General features: G+C 40.9%; 1 protein-coding gene across 2 annotated transcripts in view; it reads left to right on the top strand.

Moving 5' to 3' along the window:
- Positions 1-15320, top strand: part of ADGRF4 (adhesion G protein-coupled receptor F4) — an 18383-nt gene extending 3063 nt beyond the window's left edge. Inside the window, exons 2-5 of one of the 2 annotated variants that reach the window (XM_075594857.1) lie at positions 1484-1524; positions 4927-4983; positions 12379-12447; positions 14436-15320. In XM_075594857.1, coding sequence (XP_075450972.1) covers positions 1484-1524; positions 4927-4983; positions 12379-12417 — 137 coding nt within the window. In that variant the 3' untranslated portion in view covers positions 12418-12447; positions 14436-15320. The other variant, XM_075594858.1, reaches the window with a different exon arrangement.
- The last annotated feature ends 8579 nt before the right edge of the window (positions 15321-23899 follow it).

Genomic DNA, 23899 nt, shown 5'->3' with positions numbered 1-23899 from the left:
CTCATCTCTCTCCCCCTCTGTCTCCTTCTCTCTCTCCCCCTCTGTCTCCTTCTCTCTCCCCCCTCTGTCTCCTTCTCTCTCTCCCCTATCCCCTCTCTCTCTCCCCTCTCCCCTCCTCTCTCTCTCTCTCTCTCCTTCCTCTCCTCTCTCCTCTCTCTCTCCTCTCTCTCTCCTCTCTCTCTCCTCTCTCTCTCCTCTCTCTCTCCTCTCTCTCCTCTCCTCTCTCTCTCTCTCATCCTCTCTCTCCTCTCTCTCTCCTCTCTCTCTCCTCTCTCTCTCCTCTCTCTCTCCTCTCTCTCTCCTCTCTCTCTCCTCTCTCTCTCCTCTCTCTCTCCTCTCCCTCTCCTCTCCCTCTCCTCTCCCTCTCCTCTCCCTCTCCTCTCCCTCTCCTCTCCTCTCCTCTCCCTCTCCTCTCCCTCTCCTCTCCTCTCCTCTCCCTCTCCTCTCCTCTCCTCTCCTCTCCTCTCCTCTCCTCTCCCTCTCCTCTCCCTCTCCTCTCCCTCTCCTCTCCCTCTCCTCTCCCTCTCCTCTCCTCTCCTCTCCCTCTCCTCTCCCTCTCTCTCCCTCTCCTCCCCCTCTCCTCTCTCTCTCCCCTCTCTATATCTGGATATCTTTTATACCCTATATATCTTAACTGTCCTATACTACACCAAAATAACTTATACTGCTTTATTCCAGATCTGACTCAAGCTTCACACGGAAGACATCGGAATCCCCCCTAACCCAGAAGACAGGTAGGGAACACCTCCCCTCCAACTTATAACATTGCCGAATAAGGTACCTGGACATTGAGGGACTGCGGATCAGGTAAGTTCCCAGGCGGGATTGCTGCTTTAGATATTGTGAAGCGGGGACGTCCAGACACTGGTTAAAGGGTTCAGGAAACTAGTCATTCACACCTGGCTTTTATGTCTAGATCCGACATTTACACACACACACACACACACACACACACACACACACACACACACACACACACACACACACACACACACACACACACACACACACACACACACACACACACACACACACACACACACACACACACACACACACACACACACGTAACAAGGACTAATTGTAGTATAATGTAATAAATACATTTGTCAAAAACGAATGTTGTTCTGACTAGGAATTTATTAAATGTATTTTATTTATATATTTTATTTTAAAGCGGGGTTGGGGGCGGGACTAGGGGGTGGGATTGGGGGCATTACTATGGGGGTTGGGGACGGGACTAGGGCGGGGTTGGGGGCGGGGTTGCGGCGGGACTATGTGGCGAGTAGATTTTTGGTTGGGCGAGTAGATTTTTGGGTGATTTGTTGAACACTGTGTATATATATATATATATATATATATATATATATATATATATATATATATATATTTATATATATATATATATCTTTTGAAATTTGTAAGGTATGAATCATTGACTTCACCTACCGTATGCATCAATTTTTTTCTAAACTTTTCAGGGGCTTACTAATATTGATATTTGGAACCTTGATGGACAAAAAAGTGAGTATTTTCTGCAAACAATAAGTTGCATTGTTTTGCAAAACGTAAAACAAGCCTGGTTTTACAGATAATGGGACCTTTTCTTACAATTTAGCCAACGGCATGCACATGTCCTGCATTCCTGCTCATTAGTGCAGCACCACTACTGCATAACATGAAACATTTCATGCATTCTCTTAGCACATTTACAAAATCGGAGCTAATAACAGTACTTCACAGGAGGCAACAGCACAAGCAAAATACAGTACTTCAAAGGAAGAGAAAGCACAAGCAGCACCTGGCTATAGAAAAGCAAATTTAACTCGACAACATATAACAATGCACTTCCAATCAGTTATGTAGCAGTTACAGACAGTCATATGTAGAAGCACATGCACACCGCTGGTTGGTGCTGTAGGGGGGTACTTATCTGCCAGTGCGCTGTATCCAGGGAGGTCCAGACATCCCAGAGGTACTTGAGCAAAGGAATGGAATCAGGCACACGGTCTTTCTAAAGGTGCAGTTTATTGTGCCACCAAAGGTCCAATGTTTCGGCAAATAGATTGCCTTTATCAAGGAGAGGCCCTCTCCTTGATAAAGGCAATCTATTTGCCGAACGTTGGACCTTTGGTGGCACAATAAACTGCACCTTTAGAAAGACCGTGTGCCAGCTTCCATTCCTTTGCGCAGTTACAGACAGCCCGCAACAGAACGAACAGGACAAATACTGTGTCCTGAGCCCGTATTCAATATGCAGTGAAGTCACTTCCGGTGGTGGAGGATATTGGAGTCCCAATCATTTGAATAGTCTATTGAATGGTCTATTCCCAACAAGGGGAATCAGTATCACAGCATTTCAATAAAGGCCTGTGATTTCACATGATCACAATATTTATCAGAGTTTAATGTTACACAAGTTGAGTAGGAACAATATATATATTTATCACTTATCTCACTGTGCCTCAGGCGCCAAAAAATAGATTGTAAGCTCCACGGGGCAGGGACCTCAGCCTGCAAAATGTCTCTGTAAAGCGCTGCGTACAACTAGCAGCGCTATACAAGAACATATAATTATTATTATAGTACCTGGTGACGGCGACGCGACGGCGCTCCAAAACAAATCCATTGACTCCGTCCCAAGCCGGGTAAATTTGAATTTTTAGAGACAGTCGCCACATGTGACTGTCTCTAAACCAATCATAGAGCCCTGCCCGCCCCCTTTGTGATGTCACTGGCCTTTTTGCCAGTGACATCACTTAAAATGAAAATATAACTTTCGCTAGTGGCGATGGCGACGGGTGACGTCATCGGTCACGTCGCCAGCACGGTAAGGCGGCCTTACTGTTCTCAGTGCCACGTTCACGCATGGTCGCCGGACTGCACTGCAGCAACGTACGATCACGGCCCCCAAAAAAGTAAGCGCCTGGGAGGATTAACTCTTTGGGGATCCAGGCATTAATTCTCCCGGGCCATCCGATTTCAGCTCGTTGGTCCGTGGCATCGAGAACAGTAAGTCTGGACACATCTGTACACGTATAAAGATACATTCAAACATGGCAGTGAGTAACATGGCAATAAAACCATACAACACAATACAAAAATGTATAGAACAAAAACACAACACAAAATAATATGTTTATGTGCAAGGAAAAGGCCTATCTATTTAATATAAAATATTTTACTTATGTAACCCATATTCCCCCCCCCCCCAATCGCAGATAGGGTGTATGTAAGGGGATCTATATGCATTACCCAGCATGGTGTTTTACCTGTTAGGCTCACAGGAGGCCTAAGCCTCCGCCACGGAAAGCCTGGGGCACGTATGACACAATAGGAATAACCTCGTAACTGGTGCAGCGCCTCCACCTGCGATGGCTCCCACCAGAGGGGGAGTGGTTCCTCGCAGGAAATATATATATCACTCCACAACGTAGGTAAAACAATCAATGACTTTACTTGCATGCAATATCGTACACATATGCACATATATTAACAGGTGTCCCTCCCTAGAGGAGACACTATACACGGCGTCGCGCAGGACGCTACCTCCACCTCCACTGGATGATCCCACCCAGTGTCCCGTAACCCCACACAGTATTTCCCCCACCCTCAAGTGAGAATGATATGTGTGACTGCGCAGCCACTATGTCCATTGTGAATGTGATAGGACTCGTTGGTGCACTTGTAGATTACCTGCCAGGCACTCCGGTACCCGGGCCTGCCAAGGAACTTCACAGAGGATCCCGACATCGACTGTACACCGGAACTACCATCCGGGGCGATCCCACCCGGATGGCTGATGCAGCAACAGCAAAGGTCTGCGCCCAAACCTCTGCACGGACGCGCAGCTTCTGCTGTGTCCCTATCTGGCTTTAGATAGTAAGTGGCAGGGTCCCTAACACAACTCACACTACTGGATGACTCAGGGCTAGCTGGGGCCTTGGGGGCTGCTGGCCTAGTGCAGGGAGTCACTGACTCCAGCACCCTACCTCCTTCCCCTTGCTTCTCCTTACACCAACTGCCTAACGTACTCCAAGCCCGCCAAATGTATCTCTTTTCTCCTGCAGGCCATCCTCCAGCCCTATTGGCTCCCTGACATCACCTGGGGTGCTGCTGAGGCTCATGGGACTTGTAGTCCCTTCCAAGAGCCTTCCCTGGTAGGCTAGGGTTTCGCGTGCTCCCCTCGCGCTATCCTCGCGCATGCGCAACTCGGCAGGGCCGTCGGGACTCACTGCGCATGCGCGACCTATAGTAAGATGGCGGCACCCTGCTTGGGAGCCGCCGGGGACCGCCGGAGCTCCAAAGCGCTCCCTGCACTGGCCCCCATCTTCCAGACCTGCCGGCGGGTCCATCGAGTGACCCGCGGCAGCGGAAGTAACGAGGTAGGGGTCGCAGGGCAGCAGGTATGAAGAGGGGACCTGGCTACACTTATAAAGGTAATTAATTTACTAAATAAAAGGATGAAATAAAAATCACTCTAATGCATTACCCATTAATGTTTTTCAGCGTGAGTGGTAGTTCATTAATATATATTTACTTCAAAAAATATTTTTTGCTTCCAGTTTCTAATATAAAGTTACTTTTCAATAACCAAATGCTCCTATGGTATTTACACCTTCCCTTGTTGTGAAGAGACTTAATTTCTGGGATGTAAAAGCTTCACACACTGATTGCTCTATAAAATGTAACCAACCCATTATGAATACGTAGATTGAACTTCTTGCTTTTGTTGATGCTGTACTATTTTCAGACTGCATGTCTTTCAAATGTACTGTACTATGCAATACAAAAGTGGAGCAAATTTCTATTAGAAATAGTACACTGTTTTATGGGCAATAACCCAAGATACATCTATAAAAGCATGTATGTTTTAAAAGAATTCCTATTGAGTAACAATGACTTTTATATTTGTTATGGAATTAGGTACGGGAAAAGTTAAATATGAAGTTTTCTAAAGCAACACGGTTCACACAAATAAAGGTAATTCCTGACACCAGCTGCAGCACACTGTAGCTCCTATCAACTTTATGTGAAGTTCTCTTCCCATCCTAGAGAAGAATATTGTCCCATTCCACTGAATGCCAGGTCTTCCAAGGTCGTGGTCATTTTGAAATCTGATGTGAAGTAGATGTTTAATGTTTATGGGGCACTTCTATGTATCAGGACACACAGTTTGTACAGCTCTAGGAAAGACAGATATGTGGACCAGACCCGTCATCAGGTTTCCAAGGCCCAAGACTTAAGCTGTGATTTGGGCACGACAGAGTTGTTGACTGGGGTACGTGGAGAGTTTGGGGTATGATGAGTCAAAGTTGTTGAGCGGGAAAGGGGGGGGATTGCACCTAGCCGCACCCATTCAGTCAGGGGGATCCTGTTGATATATATATATATATATACAGTGTTCGACAAACCTATACATTTGCTCGCCCCGGGCGAGTGGATTTAACCCCCGGGCGAGTAAATATTGGCCCAAGCAGCACACGTTTGGTACTAGGTGGTGAGTAGATTTTTTTGTGTGGCGAGTAGATTTTTTGGTGATTTGTCAACCACTGTGTATATATATATATATATATATATATATATATATATATATATATATATATATATATATATATATATATAACGATAAGAAAGAAAGCGCCCGATCCTAGTGTAATATGAAAATATACATTTAATAACCAGTACTAAATCACCGTAGTGTGAAGAAACGCATTGGGAATGGTAGTGTGAGCTACTGACAGTCTGTTAATATACTCGTTCATACCTTGGCTGCTGCTGGGACATTGCAAACGCTGCTGAGCATTGGCGAATTGATACATCAGCCCATTTTCCTCTACGGGGTCACGTTGCCATTTCCTCCCATCCGGAGTTGCTGTGGTGAGCGGTGAACATCCGGGTTACATCGGGAGAGGTTGTGTTACCTTCTGAGACCCCTGCTGGATGGTGGCTCAGACACACTGGGACTTCACTGAGGAAAAGTTTGGCGTGTGAGCAGAGCAGTGTCTTCCGGCAGTTGGCGAATGAGTATACTCATTACATGCTTAATTTTCACATATGTTTGTGAGTTTAAATTTGTTGGACTTAGTACTGGTTATTAAATGTATATTTTCATATTACACTAGGATCGGGCGCTTTCTTTCTTATCGTTTTGTAGATTCACTGGGAGGTTGTTGGTTCCTTGCAGAGAGCAGCCGGTATCCAGATTAGTGGGCCATCATCTATTTTCCTAATATTTACAGGACTATTTCTTTTATATGGTTTTTTTTTATTTTATCATTTTTATTGATTTTTGTTTGTTTGCAAATTTTTATAAGGATACTTTTGGACATTTGGTCATTAGCTCACACTAATTTAGTTATACATTGATTTTATATTATTGTGTGTATTTGTATTATTTAGATATTGCCGCTGACATCAAATTGGTCACTTATATATATGTATTAAATTCATTTATTTTACATAGCATCTAAGTGTTGGGAGAGACAGTTACCTGAGGGGCGCAGTTTTTTTGTATTGTATGTCTTATTTATATAGCTCCATTAATGTACAGTACATAGCGCTTCACAGTAGTAATACACGTGGTAATCAAATAAATAACAGATAATATAAATAACAGGTCATGGGAATAAGTGCTACAGGCATAAAAGTAACATTAAGGAAGAGGAGTCCCTGCCCCGAGGAGCTTACAGTCTAATTGGTAGATAGGGAGAACGTACAGAGACAGAAGGTGGGAGTTCTGGTAAGTGCGTCTGCAGGGGGCCAAGCTTTATGTATCATATGTCCAGTATTATCCACAGTGCTATGCATATGCTTCTTTAAGCAAGTGTGTCTTAAAGTTGGTCTTAAAGGTGGACAGAGAGGGTACTTGTCGGGTACTGAGGGGAAGGGCATTCCAGAGGTGTGGGGCAGTCAGTGAAAAAGGTTTAAGGCGGGAGAATGAGGAGATGAATGGAGTGTGAGATCCGGGATTTGATCGGAAACCAGGAGAGGGATTTCATGAGGGGAGATGCTGAGACAGATCTAGGAAAGAGCAGAGCGATTCTGGCAGCAGCGTTTAGGATAGATTGTAGGGGAGACAGGTGAGAGGCAGGAAGGCCGGACAGCAGGAGGTTACAGTAATCAAGACGGGAGCGAATGAGGCCCTGAGTCAGAGTTTTAGCAGTCGAGCAACAGTGGAAAGTGCGTATCTTTGTTATATTGCGGAGGAAAAAGTGACAGGTTTTAGATATGTTTTGAATGTGAAGGGCGAATGTGAGAGAGGAGTCGAGTGTGGGCCCTAGGCAGCGGGCTTCGGTTACTGGGTGAATGATCGTAATTCCAACAGTAATGTGGAAGTAGGTAGTAGGGCCAGGTTTGGGAGGAAGTATGAGGAGCTCTGTTTTTGTCATGTTGAGTTTAAGGCAGCGGAGGGCCACCCAGAATGATATAGCAGAGAGACATACAGAAACTTTGGTTTGTACAGCAGGTGTAAGATCGGGTGTTGAAAACTACATTTGTGTGTCGTCAGCATTGAGGTGATATTTAAACCCAAAAGATGTTATTAGGTCACCTAGAGAGAGTGTGTACAGAGAAAAGAGAAGAGGTCCCAGTACAGAGCCCTGGGGTACCCCCTCCACAGAGAGATCAATAGAGGAGGAGGTGTTAGCAGAAGAGACAGTTAAAGTACGATGGGAGAGGTACAGTAGGATGAGATCCAGGATAGAGCTTTGTTCCGAATACCAAGAGTATGGAGAATGTGAAGGAGAAGCGGGTGGTCCACGGTGTCAAATGCTGCAGAGAGGTCGAGTAATATGAGCAGAGTGTAATGACCTCTGTCTTTGGCAGCATGGAGGTCATCAGTTATTTTAGTGAGGGCTGTTTCCGTGGAGTGAGCAGTGCGGAAGCCAGATTGTAGAGGGTCTAGGAGAGAATAGGTGTTTAGAAAATGGAGCAAACGAGAGAATACAAGACGTTCAAGGAGTTTTGAGGCAAAAGGCAGGAGGGAGACAGGTCGATAGTTAGAAAGACAGGTAGGGTCAAGCTTGTTGTTATTGAGTAATGGTATAACTGTTGCATGTTTGAAGGAGGATAGAAAGGTTATAAATATGTACTGTAAATATAGATATAGTTGTATAGATATAGGAAATCACCAGGCATTCACAGGTCTTTATTAATTAAAGTAATAAAGACCTGTGAGTGTCTGGTGATTACCAATATATATAATGGATTGTTAAAGGAGTGTCGCAAATATTACGCACGCACGCACACACACACACACATATATATTTATATATATATATATATATATATATATATATATATATATATATATATATATATATATATATATTACAGATTGTATACAGTATCAAATATTTCCAGGGTGAAAAAAGGGAAGCACCTCAAATACTGTATTATTCACCTTCTAATCCTTTAAGTATTTCTTCAGAAGAAACAGCTACGAGACTAATGAAAATGCTCACATTGCAACACAGAACACTGCGCAGTTTTTGCTTTGTGAAGCATTGTATCATTTTAAATTGTGTTGCATGACTTTTATGCTTGGGGATAAATTATAAATAGTGAAGATATGCAAAACTTTCACACAAAACTGGTCAATATTGGACTTTAGCCACGAGATACTGTATATAAAATGAATGTCTCTCTCTCCTTATTTATACCACCAACACACTTATTGAAATAAAAAATTATATATGTAAAATGATGTGCTATATATATATATATATATATATATATATATATATATATATATATATATATATATATATATATACTGTCATTAAGGTTATGGTGGGTAAAAAAAGTGACAAAAACCCTCCACAATAAAGCATAAAGCAACTGTAAATATTACTGTATGTTCATTTGCATGTCTTAGACAGGTCTGCAACCCTGTCTTTCCCCATTGTCACCCAGCATACAGCGCTTCCACTGCAGCAAGGGATTCTGACATGCAAATGAGCACTCAGTGCCACCTTTTGTCTCAAGCTCGTATTACACAAGCCAATCCTCAAGCCAATGCATGCTGTTTTATACACAGCTTTTGTCACTTTTTTTACCCACCATAACCTTAATGACAGTGGTGATTACCTAGTCTAGTCTCAAACCTGCTTGCTATTAAGACCAGCCTCACACTGATGATACCCATCAAGGTTGAAACATGTATGTATGTAAGTAGGTCTAATGGCTTTGCATCTCATCCCAGCCTCTGTTTAAAAGCTGTGTTTAAAACAGCATGCATTGGCTTGAGGATTGGCTTGTGTAATACGAGCTTGAGACAAAAGGTGGCACTGAGTGCTCATTTGCATGTCATTTCCCAGAATCCCTTGCTGCAGTGGAAGCGCTGTATGCTGGGTGACAATGGGGAAAGACAGGGTTGCAGACCTGTCTAAGACATGCAAATGAACATACAGTAATATTTACAGTTGCTATATATATATATATATATATATATATATATATTGTGATAAAAAATCACTGGCACTCCAATAGAAATTCAATAATGAATAGGTGCATGTCCCATATAAATAATAAAAGTATACATTACCGCATAGCAGCAAAAAGGGAGACAGCACTCAGGTGAATGAAAATAAATGTATTAAATACAGCACATAACTCCAACGTTTCGATCCCACAGGGGGATCTTCCTCAGGGTGGTGCAACAGACACAGGACAGTGAGTGACTTATATACCCCAACACCCAAGTGACATAAACATCTCCACATCATCAGAAAGCATCATCATCGGGCGACAAAACAGCTGTGCATAATACAATCTAATTAGATCATGCTCCAACTCCATGTCTGTACTCCTATTGGGGAATCCAAGTCACATGATCAAACCCAAGCTGTCAGTGTCATTGCATGTAAACAAACTGATGCTGCATCAGCAGGCCCGGTTTTCAAGGCAACAACATGTGTGCTCAACTCTTTAAAGGCAGCAGACACCGGTGGTTGTCATGTGTACTGCACGTGTATAGATACACCACTGCAAATGTGTATGTGCTGTAGCAGTGATGAATTTACTTCTAAACAGCACCTAAGAATAACAGATACTGGCATGCGTATATCAGTAGAATCCTATGACAGATGGAACCCGCTGTAATCCCAGTCGGGTAACCCATAATAAACCTGTCGGCGTCACATGCTGCATGGATATACATAGGTTGCTAGTTAACCCCTAGTATACCAGTACTGCTAAAGACACAAAGTGCGATCAAATAAAGGAACATACTGTCTGTAGAACTACATAAATATACAATGTACGGACCTGCAAAAATGTGGAATAAAGAACACTCAATACACAGTGAGGGTAAAGTGAAGAGAACCGGGAGGGGAAAATAAAATCAATGGAAGAAGCTGAACGACAAGAATATACAAGCTGTAGTAAAATATACTGTATAATAAATGCCTTTTACATAATCATTTTGAACTACGCTGATCCATGTATACATACAGTTGATGTTGAACAGTAATAATTACAAAAAATTACAAAAAACAACCCAAGTTCATGTCCTCATTCAGGCCTTTGGGGGCCATAGAATCCAGTCTGTGAATCATCCTCGCCTCAAGCTGGAGCAAAAGCCTGTGTCTATTTCCTCCCCTGGTTGGAGTATGGGCTTGTACAACGGGCATACAACGAAAGGTGGCTAAGCTGTGCTGTTTAAGCTTAAAGTGCCTTGCCACTGGTAACAGCTTAAGATCATCAGAATTGGTGGGGTCAGCAAGGGCCTTGCGTATTGTGGAACGATGCATTGCTATTCGTTCCTTAAGCATACGCGATGTCTTGCCCACGTAAAGAAGCCCACAGGGGCATTTGATAATGTAGACTACAAATTTTGAGTCACAATTGAGAAAATCCACAATTTTAATTGGATAACCTTTATGCGGATGCATAAAAGTGTTGCCCAGCATTAAATACTGGCAATTTACACAACCTCTACACTTGTGCACCCCCGGAGCTTTTGTTAGCCAGGTCGTTTTCGCTGCATATTTATCCACTGGGTCCGCCTTTATGAGGTAATCCCCCACATTCCGACCCCGCCGATATATACTAGGGGTTAACTAGCAACCTATGTATATCCATGCAGCATGTGACGCCGACAGGTTTATTATGGGTTACCCGACTGGGATTACAGCGGGTTCCATCTGTCATAGGATTCTACTGATATACGCATGCCAGTATCTGTTATTCTTAGGTGCTGTTTAGAAGTAAATTCATCACTGCTACAGCACATACACATTTGCAGTGGTGTATCTATACACGTGCAGTACACATGACAACCACCGGTGTCTGCTGCCTTTAAAGAGTTGAGCACACATGTTGTTGCCTTGAAAACCGGGCCTGCTGATGCAGCATCAGTTTGTTTACATGCAATGACACTGACAGCTTGGGTTTGATCATGTGACTTGGATTCCCCAATAGGAGTACAGACATGGAGTTGGAGCATGATCTAATTAGATTGTATTATGCACAGCTGTTTTGTCGCCCGATGATGATGCTTTCTGATGATGTGGAGATGTTTATGTCACTTGGGTGTTGGGGTATATAAGTCACTCACTGTCCTGTGTCTGTTGCACCACCCTGAGGAAGATCCCCCTGTGGGATCGAAACGTTGGAGTTATGTGCTGTATTTAATACATTTATTTTCATTCACCTGAGTGCTGTCTCCCTTTTTGCTGCTATGCGGTAATGTATACTTTTATATATATATATATATATATATATATATTTATATATATATATATATATATATACAGTGTTCGACAAACCTATACATTTGCTCGCCCCGGGCGAGTGGATTTAACATCGTGGCGAGCTCCTATTGGCCCAAGCAGCACACGTTTGGTACTAGGTGGCGAGTAGATTTTTTTGTGTGGCGAGTAGATTTTTTGGTGATTTGTCGACCTCTGTATGTATGTATATATATATATATATGTGCAAAAATATTATAAAATATGCATACAGTATCATTGTTAATTAAATATTTCTTAGAGAAGGTTGCTGATTTAGTCAAATGTATTACCGAAAGTGCAATAAAAAAGTATTAAATAATGGTATTGACATTCACATGCAGTGTGCAAATGCTCATCTGTGTTAGTTCTGAAAGGTATTAAAAGAAGATGCAGTACTGTAAGTAGAACATAGAGGGAATGTGGAGAGAATGTGCCACTCTATGGATGAAAGCTTTAGATATGGGTGAAAGAAACGTAAGGAATTATTCAGTATACCGCAAAACAGCCGAGCAGGGTATTATTGCACAATATCTCTTATTGTATTCAATGAGCTCTCTGTGAGTCTACTTACTGTAACATAACCTAAGTTAACATTGAGTTAAAATGTAATATGATTGTATTTTTTTCTCTGTTATAACTCCAGAATACATCAAACAGCCCGAGAAGTGAACCCTTGACCTAGGGTACTGTATGGGCAAGACTTCAGATGAAGGTAAACTTGCATACCACTACAGGTATGCAACATTCAGTAGTGCCAATAGCCTCATGGCTTAGCTTTGTTTAGTAAATATGGCCCTTAGCGGTAAATTCAATATACTCCAAAGTGGCTATTTGGGAATTTTCATCTGAAAAAATTTGTTCAGAACAGCTTCTTAACCAAATATAGGATTAAGCCCTTAGGCCTAGAGTCATGAAATGCTGTCAGGCAAAAAATGTTGTATAGAAGCCAAAAAAGCGTTATTTTTATGGTGCAATTCATCAATGTTATACTGCAAACATAACGCATTTTTAACCACATCAGATAAATATCGGGACCAGCACTAAAATACTTACTTCAAATGTATTAATTTTGGTGTCAATTCAAGCCCCGATATTTATCAGAAGATAGCTAATGCCCCAAAATATCACATATATATATATATATATATATATATATATATATATATATATATATATATATATATATATATATATATATATGTATGTGTGTATGTATATACGCACACGCACACACACACACACACACATACAAGATAAGTTACACCAAAATGAAATAGGTGATAAAACATAAACTATTACACATTTAACTACACATTAACCCCTTAATAGCCCAGGTGGTCAGCTAGTCATGGGTTTGCATGACAAGCTGACCACTAAGGGCTATAAAGGGGTTAATACTTAACTAAAACTACACTACCTACCCCTACTAACTCCTAAGACAAACAAGAGGTTAACTCTAAAACCTTCCCCCCTATGGGTTCAAACAACCAACAGCCATCCCCCATACCCCCACTCCAACCTAAATCAAACATCACCCCCCTGTAGCGTAATGGCCAATAGAAGTACAAAAAAATATCAAACATACAAAATACATTTATTTACATTAATAAAAGAATATACTGTACACACAAAAACATTGTTTTATTCTCACTGTGGCTACCTAGGCCCTCTCAACAGGAGCCTAGTTGGCTACATTGGCAGTGAATGGCAAACTGTAATAACATTTTCACACAACCCATTTATGAAGGCCCTCTTAGTTTTCAAGGCCAATGCCCAACCATAAGCCATAAAAATGAATACAAGGCCACAAACCCCCACCCCCCCCCCCAAAAAAAAAAACAATCCATGCCAAATGGCCTATTTCTAATACAAAAGCCTGATGGCCACAAAGCCCTGGTTCCTCTGTTGATTGAAGATTATTCCCAAGTACTTATTTCTTCTTTTAACTCTTCTTCAGTCTTTTTTCTTCAATCTTCAGCCACCGGATGGGGCCACGAGTGACTTCCGGTCTTTTGTGAGGGCCCTGGCCTTTTATAGTGCCTAGGGCTGTCGCAGAAGACGAGCAACCAATCATATTGTTTGCTGTATCATGTGCCTCTCTCCATTAGATTTTACCAACTAATCAAGAGGCCACGCCCAGTGGCTGAATATTCAAGAAAGAAGAAGACTGAAAAGAAGAAAGAAATACTTCAGAAAAATCTTCAATCATCAGAGGATCCAGGCCAGGGCTTTGTGGAAAATTGGGGTTTCGGATTATAAACACAACGATAAGTGGTCTTAGTGCCATGATCTCAGGGACGTTTTTGCCATCTCAGACCTGGTTTGATTTTTTTGAGTCTAGTTGAGTATAAGAGAAAAAACAATGATGCATAAAATCCCAGAAATTGGTACTAACCATAACACTATGTGGCTCATGTAACTCTGCCTAGTTCTTATTTATTATTGCACTTCCCAAACCACATGGTGACTGGAACAAACAACAACTTTACTTTGCACTTGTGCTTTCTGTGCTAGATAGCTGGACTGGAGTGAGTGGGGGGCTGCTAGACCAGGCTTGGTAATTATGCCAATGCTGACGGGTATGGTCAATGCTCCACGAGTTAGGCCTGTTTATTTTATTTAATGTGTCTTAAAGGCACAGCACCTTTGTTTTTGATGAACATCCTCTAATTTTCACATTCTTGAATTTGTGTCTTCTAGCCCCAGAAGCCCTAGATATTGGACAAACATCCGTGACAAAGGACCACCTTATCACACATGTTACTTGTTAACATCTGATCTTGGAACAATATTGCAATTTTTTATTAGCCACTTCATATTAGGGACATATCTCAATGTCAATACTGCCGATTCCATTCTGTATGATATCGGAGTGATATCTGCATGCAAATTAGTCACAGTTTAGCACAATAAACATAATAATGTAATTAAATCCCATATTAAACCAGAACTAATATTACATGTTCCTGCTTGTAAAGAATGTTCAATATATTAATTTTGTTTAATTTACTTCAGTAAATATTATCAAAGGGGTCAAGTTTAAAGCGGAAAGAGACTTTTCTACAATTGTAAATGTATATTTTTGTATGCATCATATATAAACTCTAAGCTTGCCTTGGCCAGAACTTGTGGTTGCAAAAACTTCTAAAGTATATGCAACAATTATATTTAATTTACAGTATATAATACATATAATGTGTCCGTGCTTTATATTTGATTTATGTTAAAATGCCATATTTCATTATTGTATAGAAAAAATAAAGTTGGTACTTTTCTATTTATAAAAGTTAATAGTTTACACTTGCTAAAATAAGATGCATTTTTCATGATTTACATGCATTGGTTGCAAATTGTATACTGTGTGAAGAACAAAAGTCGTTATCCTCATAGAAGTATTTGTCTTCGTAGGATGAACCCAACCCAAAATCCTTCACATACTAATACAATTCATACCGTGTTTAAAGGTAGAAAAAAATCATATGCCTCAAAACACGAGGAGATATCTGCCCAAGGCTAATCTCTTAACTACCGATGGCACAGTGAGCATTAACCCTTCCTGTGACTTGCCCTTAGGCTGCCCTCATGACATAAGTAGAAAAAATAGGGTGCTCAACCCAGATGAAATCCATCCAACTCGGTGGACTACAAATGAAAACCCTGGAGATACCAGTGGGAGTGCGTGGGTACAATATAGACTTTTGTAAGCATAATGACAGTTGTCCAACTTAACCATGACAGTCTAAACCCATAAAGAAACCCACTCACGTCATCTCCAGGGGTGTAGAACAGGCGTGCCAGCCATGAAGGAATCCACAGTCCAGGTGAAGGCAAAAGAAAGACGAATGGCGCACAGCCAGGGAGCCAGGTGTAGGATAAAACTGCTATTCTTTATACGTGCATGCAGGAGGACAGGCAACCCCCTTGGGGAACAAACAGGAACCTCCTACGCGTTTCGGACCTGAGGGTCCTTATAAAGGACCCCCAGGTCCGAAACGCGTAGGAGGTTCCTGTTTGTTCCCCAAGGGGGTTGCCTGTCCTCCTGCATGCACGAATAAAGAATAGCAGTTTTATCCTACACCTGGCTCCCTGGCTGTGCGCCATTCGTCTTTCTTTTGCCCTCATGACATAACCTGAATATCAAAAAGACCAGCATGCGGGGGCCCTTAGCACGTTAAGGGTACATCATAACGTTTGCTCACTTTCCATGGGGAGAGTGAGTTCAGCGCTCCGCTTCTGTTCATGTCATCTGGAGTGTTCACACAACAATGTGATTGCTACCACAAGCAATCATCACAATTCCATATTCAGGCAACAAAAGGGTTAAGGATGACTGTGGGGGATTTTTGGCATAAGCTTCAGAAGAAGTAAAAATCATTATTAATTAAGAGATTTAAATAAAAAAAAGCATATTGAACACTTTAACGGAGCATCCCGCTTCAAAATGCACTTAAAGCTAATTTAATATTATGATGTCCCCTAGACTCATGAGCATAACCTTTATTTTCTCATTTACAAATATTCTTGAAGATCCTCGAGTTTAACATATTGTTATTTCTTCGGGGGTAATATTGTCTTCTACAGAAATCCCTGGCATTAATTTTCCGGCCTCAGCCCTATTCTCCTCAATCTCTTACAAATAAAAGTATGTGACAATACTAAAAAGAGAAATAAAAAGATTGGAACTATTTTGTGTTTAATGGCAAATTCTATTTATAGATATAGGGAAAGTGATGGGTGCCTCTGCCTGAGCTGTTAGGATCACCAGTTGATTTTTGGTGGGATACTGGATGTGTTTGTGGCACACGTGGCAGTATGAATACAAGATACACTGACAATTTTCTTATCATCTGGGATGGACGTGAGAGCAAATTAGAGACCTTTGTAACACAATTAAATACCAATGATTTCAATCTTATACTAACATATGAAGTGAGTCACACAGCTGTTCCTCTTATAGGAAGCCCAGGAGCTGCCAGCAGTTTGTTATTAGGTTTGAGCCATCATGTGCCACTATTAATTAGGGGTATTCGTAAAGGGGCAGTTTCTGCGAATAAGGAGGAAGGGCTCCCTGGATAAGTCATTTCAGAATAGATCCAGGGAGTTTTCAGAGTGATTTATTCAAAGAGGCTATTTTATGAAAAGTATTGAGGAGGGTTATAATAAAGCTAAAAGTTATAAAAAGAGAGATCTACAGTTCATAGAATCTGTTAAAACAAGAGACGACAAGTTAAGACTCATAAGCATTTATGGTACTCGTTTAAGCAAGTTAAGAGAAATTTGGGGTAAATATTGGAATATTCTCTTACACGACCCACAATTCAACACCACAAGAAGGTCACGCAACGTAAAAGATTAGAAGTCTTTTCCCTCCAAGTGTAAGGGTAAATCTAAAATGTGACTAACATTAACAACTAAAGGCAATTTTCAAAGTGGAAGCTGTAAAGCTTGTATCTATTTGTTTTATGTATCAATTTATTTTATGTAAAAACAAGAAACATTTTGTGATGCTAACAACAATATAACATTCAATCTTTCACCACCCTGCAACAGTAAGGGAGTATTTTACTTGTTACAATGTACTGTAAGTGTCCTAAAATCTACATAGGAAAGACAAAAAAGGAATTAAGAATAATAATTTTAAAACACTATAGAGATATTTATAACAATCAAAAAAGTAGTGTATCAAAACATTTTAATGGTAATAATAATAATAATAATAATAATAATAATAATAATGTTGAATCATTGAAATGTGTTGGTTTGGAAGTGCTTAATCCGGACTTTATGGATGGGGATTGGGATAAAGTCTTTCTCCAAAATAAATCAAGATAGATATCAAATTTAGATTCTATGGGCACTAATGGACTTCATGAGGAACTAACATTTTCCATCTTTCTCTAAAAAGTGAATGCCATTCTACTGTACAGTATCTCCAGTTGTGGTAATTGGTTTTATTATTATTGTTATGTCAAATATGTTGTGTGATTTCGCCATTACTTCTGGCTTTTGGAACTATAAAATGTAAACAGGAGTGGCCTGGAAGAAGCACTTGGTTTGATCTTCTAAATTCCCTGATGGGTTCACCAACCTACTGTATATTATAAAACATATCCTAATTGTGAATTTATTTAACGCTATACTTAAAGTGATCCTTTCTGGGGATCCGTGAACCAGTCCAAATCCATTGCCAAGAATTTCGGGGATTGTTTTGACCAAATCTGAGCCCCCACCAAAATCCATTTTGTGGATTAGGTACTAAAAATCAGAGCAGATTAATCTAAATCTGCTACTATACATGTGAAAAATAAGTGCAATATAGCGCTCGCGTGACAACCTAAATAAGTAAAACAATATGTGACAATAATAAATAAAACCTGTGTATTCGAGTCCGAAAATAGTCCTTTAAGCTGGCCAAAAAGTTGCTCTGGTTATCTCACAACCAGTAATGGATATGAGAGTGGTAAACCTCTTGTGGCGCTGAGGATAGAAGTAGCCTGTAAAGTTCAAATGGACTGTTGAGATTGTCCCATTTCCTGAATTAATTACCTCAAGAGAAGGGAGACAAAAAATGTGGAGAAACACTACAATAGTGCATTAACCAAGAAACATCAACATTTAAATGTATAGACTGAGCAATTTAATAATCCAAGTTGGAAAGATAAAAATGTGTACACCTGTACATCAAATAGTAATAGTAACTATTTGATGTACAGGTACACACATATTTATCTTTCCAACTTGGATTATTAAATTGCTCAGTCTATACATTTAATGTTGATGTTTCTTGGTTAATGCACTATTGTAGTGTTTCTCCACATTTTTTGTCTCCCTTCTCTTGAGGTAATTAATTCAGAAAACGGGACAATCTCAACAGTCCATTTGAACTTTAGAGGCTACTTCTATCCTCAGCGCCACAAGAGGTTTACCACTCTCTTAAATCTGTTACTGTATACAATCCGGGTGGATTTAAAAAACAATTGCACTCTCTCTCTCTCTTCCCCTCTTAGATTTAATCTGAGTGGGTATTTCGACAGTACAATTCGACCACAGATTATTAATTTGTTATGTGGATTGTCGGTGATAGAAAAAAAAGTCTGAAAAAGACTGATTGGCCTTTTTGAGACTATGCACAGAAATCTAAGGATCAAAGGAACTGTCAAATCCGAGGTGGATCCCAATCTGCCAAAATAAATTGCCGATCTGTATTCCTTTCCACCTAGCGTGCGCTAAGCCTTAATATCCAAGATTCAGAATATTGTTGTAACTATAGGCATATTTCTCTAATTAATTCGGACATAAAAATATTCTCAAAGATCCTAGTGAACAGAATTAATAAGTTTCTATCCTCCCTTATCCATAACGACCAAGTTGGGTTTGTGCCTGGCAGGCAAGCAGCTGATCATATAAGAATAAATGTTGATTTAATAGCCCTGGCAAAAAAAGATAATTTTCCATTGGTGTTGTTAGGCCTGGATACCAAAAAGGCTCTTGACCGAATCAACTGGTTTTATATACAAGGAATCTTGTCAGCCTTTGACTTCGGAGGCTCTTTCTTAAAAACAGTCCTCTCACTCCACTGAAACAACCCTCACTAAAATAACGAATGACCTACATGCTGCCAAAGACAAAGGTCAATACACTCTGCTCATATTACTCGACCTCTCTGCAGCATTTGATACTGTGGACCTCGCTCTTCTCTTTCACATTCTCCATACTCTTGGTATCCATAACAATGCTCTATCCTGGATATCCTCTTGCCACTCCCATCGTACTTTCAGTGTCTCTTTTGCCAACACCTCCTCCTCTATCGATCTTTTTTTGGGAGTATCCCAGGGCTTTGTCCTGGGACCTCTTCTCTTTTCTCTTTACACACTCTCTCTAGGTGACCTAATCACATCTCTTGGGTTTAAAGATCACCTCTATGCTGATGACACACCAATTTACTTTTCAATCCCTAACCTTACACCTGCTGTACAAACCAAAGTTTCTGAATGTCTCTCTGCGATATCATCCTGGATGGCCCTCCGCCAACTTAAACTTAACATGTCAAAAACGGAGCTCCTCATATTTCCTTCTAAAACTGGCCCTACAACCTCCTGCTACATTACTGTTGGAACCACTATCATACACCAAGTAGCACAAGCACGCTGCCTAGGTCTCACACTCTACTCCTCTCTCACATTCTCCCCAAACATTCAAAAGGTTGCTAAAACAGGTTATTTTTTCTTCCGCAATATTACAAAGATACGCCCTTTTCTCTGTTGCTCTACTACTGAAACTCTGACACAGGCTCTCATTCTCTCCCATCTCAACTACTGTAACCTCCTGCTGTCCGGCCTTCCTGCCTCTCACCTATCTCCCCTACAATGTATTCTAAACGCTGCTGCCAGAATCACTTTACTCTCTCCTAAATCTGTCTCAGCGTCTCATCTGCTGAAATCCCTCTCCTGGCTTCCTATCAAATCCCGTATCACACACTCAATTCTCCTCCTCACTTTTAAAGCTTTACACTCTTCTGCCCCTCCTTACATCTCTGCCCTAATTTCTTGCTATATACCATCCCGACTCTTGCATTCTGCTTAAGGATGTCTTCTCTCTACCCCTTTGGTGTCCAGAGCCCTCTCCCGCCTTAAACCATTCTCACTAACTGCCCCTCACCTCTGGAATGTCCTTCCCTTCAATATCCGACTAGCACCCTCTCTATCCACATTTAAGACCCATCTTAAAACCCACCTTCTTATCGAAGCATATGAGTAGCTCTGTGGCTGATACTTTACACATCATAGATCGACCGTGGCTCCTTGCAGACGTATTTACCAGAACACTTTCCTACTGTCCTACTATCGTACTTACCAATTAGATTGTGAGCCCTTTGGGCAGGGACTCCATTTCCTAAGTGTCACTTTTATGTGTGAAGCACTTCTTCTTATTATGTGGTATTTGTATTATTTGTTATTTATATGATTGTCGTGTGTATTACTGCTGTGAAGCACTATATAAATAAAGATATACTGTACATTCATGCATACATACATACATAGATACATACATACATACATACACACACAATGGCCAGGTTAGTTAGCCAAGGATTTTTATCAGGCCTAATCCCGATTAAACGCGGCACACAACAGGGGTGTTTTCTGTCTCTTCTCCTGCTTGCCCTATGCTTGTAGACACTGCCAGCACACATTAGGGATACCGTTAACATTCCTGGTATCCAGGTTGGGAATTGTGTCTTTAAACTAGCCCTTTTTGTGAACGATCTCATACTGTCCTTGTCCTGCTCACTGACTTCTCTGCCTAACCTCAACAATGAACTTTCACGCTTGGTTTCAAGATAACTGCAAATCAGAAGCTTTGTATCAATCCGAAAAGAGAAGTGGTCAAGTTGCTAGAGTTAAACTTTGACTTTCAATGGTAGCCCAAGGCCAGCAAGTATCTAGAGGTCTTCCTTATAACAGAATATAGCACTCTTTAACAAGCTATTTACCCTACCCTGTTGAGACGATCTATGGATCTGAACGAACTTCAACATTTCCTGGATAGGAAGAATCCAGTCGGTAATGAATCTACTGCCACACTTACTTTATCTATTTCAAACTTTTTCCATTCCAATTAACAACACAAACATCCTAAACCTTTAATCGCTGATTACCACTTTTGTATGGGAAAACAAAAGGCCAAGAATCTGCAGATAAATCCTCACCCTCCCCACAAGAGTTGGTTGTCTCACCCTCCCCTCCATCTCCTACTACAAGGTGGCTCAGGCAAGCCAATTAATTGGTGGTTTAGCACTCAATGCGCAACCGAAGTAAGTGGGTTGCTCTTCAGGGCTCTGTAATCAATCCTATTAGGTTGGATATGCTTTTATGGCTCACTAACTCTTCTCTAATTCCAAAGCAGGGTTTAATACCCACAGATTTAAATACAAACCTCCGTCTAGAAAGTAATGACCCCATTTTTGGATAACTCAGACTTCAAGTCAGGCTTATCGAAGGGCACCTTCCTGCACTGGGTTAAGGCTAATATCACAAGGTTAAGGGATGAGTTCAAATCTGTGGTCTAGGCAATTTATTCCTTCTCTAAAGATAAAGGTTCATAAGGCAGTGGGAGACAGACTTGGGTGAGGAGCTGGAAGGGGATGACTGGTGGGATATATTTGAGGTGGTGGCTACCAACTCCATCTGTACAACATAAAAGAGAAAGCAAGAAGGTCATGTTGAGGCAGTATAAGACCCCCCTAGTGCTATCCTTGTATTTTTCTGGTTACTGATCCTTATGCCCCAAAGACTGCATACAGGGGCTTCTTTCATCCACGTGTGGTGGACCTGTCCCTTGATAGTCTGCCCTTGGAAAAAGATTTGGACCTGGGCACAAAGGATACTAAACATAGACCTCACATTTGATCCCTGGCTATTCCTCCTTAGTCCCCTCAAAGGCAGAAGAAGCTGCTTAGATCCAAGCTGCTGTTGGACATCTTTTTTTTAGAAAGGAAAGGTATACAGGAATATACCAAATAAGTAAACTGATTGCCAATTTTTGGAGTCAGGAAGGCATTTATTTTCCCTTTATGAGATATCATGGATGATATTTTACTGTTTTTTTTTGTTAGCCTTCCTCTGGATCAATATACTGTAAGTACGGATATATGATAAAGTATCTGTCATCTAATTATAGCATAGGTTGAACTTGATGGATGTATGTTTTTTCAACCTCATCTACTATGGAACCCACATCGCCATGGTGACCAGGCGTGAACTTGCAACACTGTTGATGCAGAGCAAGAACTCACCCATCTCCTCTATAAGCCTTATAATGATTTATATTCCAGATTGAGAAGTTAACGAGTCTCCTGAAGGACTCGTGCTATAAATTCCAGCTCACCTATATGGGTATCCCTGGACTGGACCCAACCACTGTGTTTCTCTGAGTTCTTACCTATCAGCCCTCCCCTCTGGGCCCTGGAATAGGTCCCACATTGGAGCCCTGGAACAGGTTCCACAAATCCAGACCCCTGAGCTCTTTTCCATGGCAATATAACTCAAGGGGGTTGTGATCCACCATAGGTACACCCCGAGTCTCCTACAGCTATTGGTTGCCCCCGCCCTTAAAGGATTGTTGCTCCAACGAATGTCAGTTTATAAAGAACAACCTATGTTTATTTATAAAAGGTTCTATACATTTATTCATTGAGCGTTACCTCTCGTTTTTAAGTATTCCCTGGGCACATAATTATGATGAAAATACATGGTTATATTAAATGAACAGAGGTTATAAATTCAATTTAGAGACATTTCAACGACAGTTAGAGATAATAAATATGGGCATATGTAATAGTTACAGACAAGATTCAAATCTTCAGCCGAAGTCTTTAAATTACTTACAAATACTGGAGGTGGCTTTGATAGTATTTCGTAAGTTGTTCTAGGCATGAGGTGCATGGTAAGAGAAGGAGGGGCGACAGAATTTCTTGTCGAAAAATCTTTTGGCGCCAGATCTAATGTGATAAGAGCTGCGTGTAGTAGGATCATGTAGCATGTTCAGATAGGCGTTTAGCATGCTCAGAATGTATTTGTAGGCAACACAGGAAAACAGTACTTTGCGTCCGGACTCAAGGGATAGTCAATCTAGTTCTTTGAGCATTTCACAGTGATGTGTGTTGTAGTTACATTGTAGTAGAAAGGGCATATTGAGTTCTAGAGGGTGTCTAGTTTGCTACGGTGAATTTGGGGTATGTCGCCATAGTCTATAATTGGCATTAGCATCTGCTGTGCAGTGCACTTTCTGATCAGTGGTCTTCGGGAGGAGTTGTTCCTACTGTATAAAGTATACAACAAGCGACAGAGAAGCCCAATGCTACATCCAATATGACAAAAATACACAGTAAATACTTATATATTCTCTTGAAAAAGTGTAATTTAGTTTAACCCTTTGGCCAAAGCAATCCTAATAGAGGTATATTAGTATTTTATCTGGTTGTGTTAGGATTTACCAATGTTAGGGACCTATGAACTGGATCTGCCTTGACGTGGCTCACAAGCTTACAATGCTTTGGCCAAAGGGTTAAACTAAATTACCCTTTTTCAAGAGAATAAGTAAGTATTTTTGTATTTTTGTCATATTGGATGTAGCATTGGGCTTCTCTTTCGTTTGTTGTATAC

The sequence above is a fragment of the Ascaphus truei genome, chromosome 4 (genome assembly GCF_040206685.1).
Source record: "Ascaphus truei isolate aAscTru1 chromosome 4, aAscTru1.hap1, whole genome shotgun sequence".
NCBI classification, from domain to species: domain Eukaryota; kingdom Metazoa; phylum Chordata; class Amphibia; order Anura; family Ascaphidae; genus Ascaphus; species Ascaphus truei.
The sequence above is the reverse complement of the archived record's forward strand: the minus strand, read 5'-3'. Positions and strand labels throughout refer to the sequence as shown.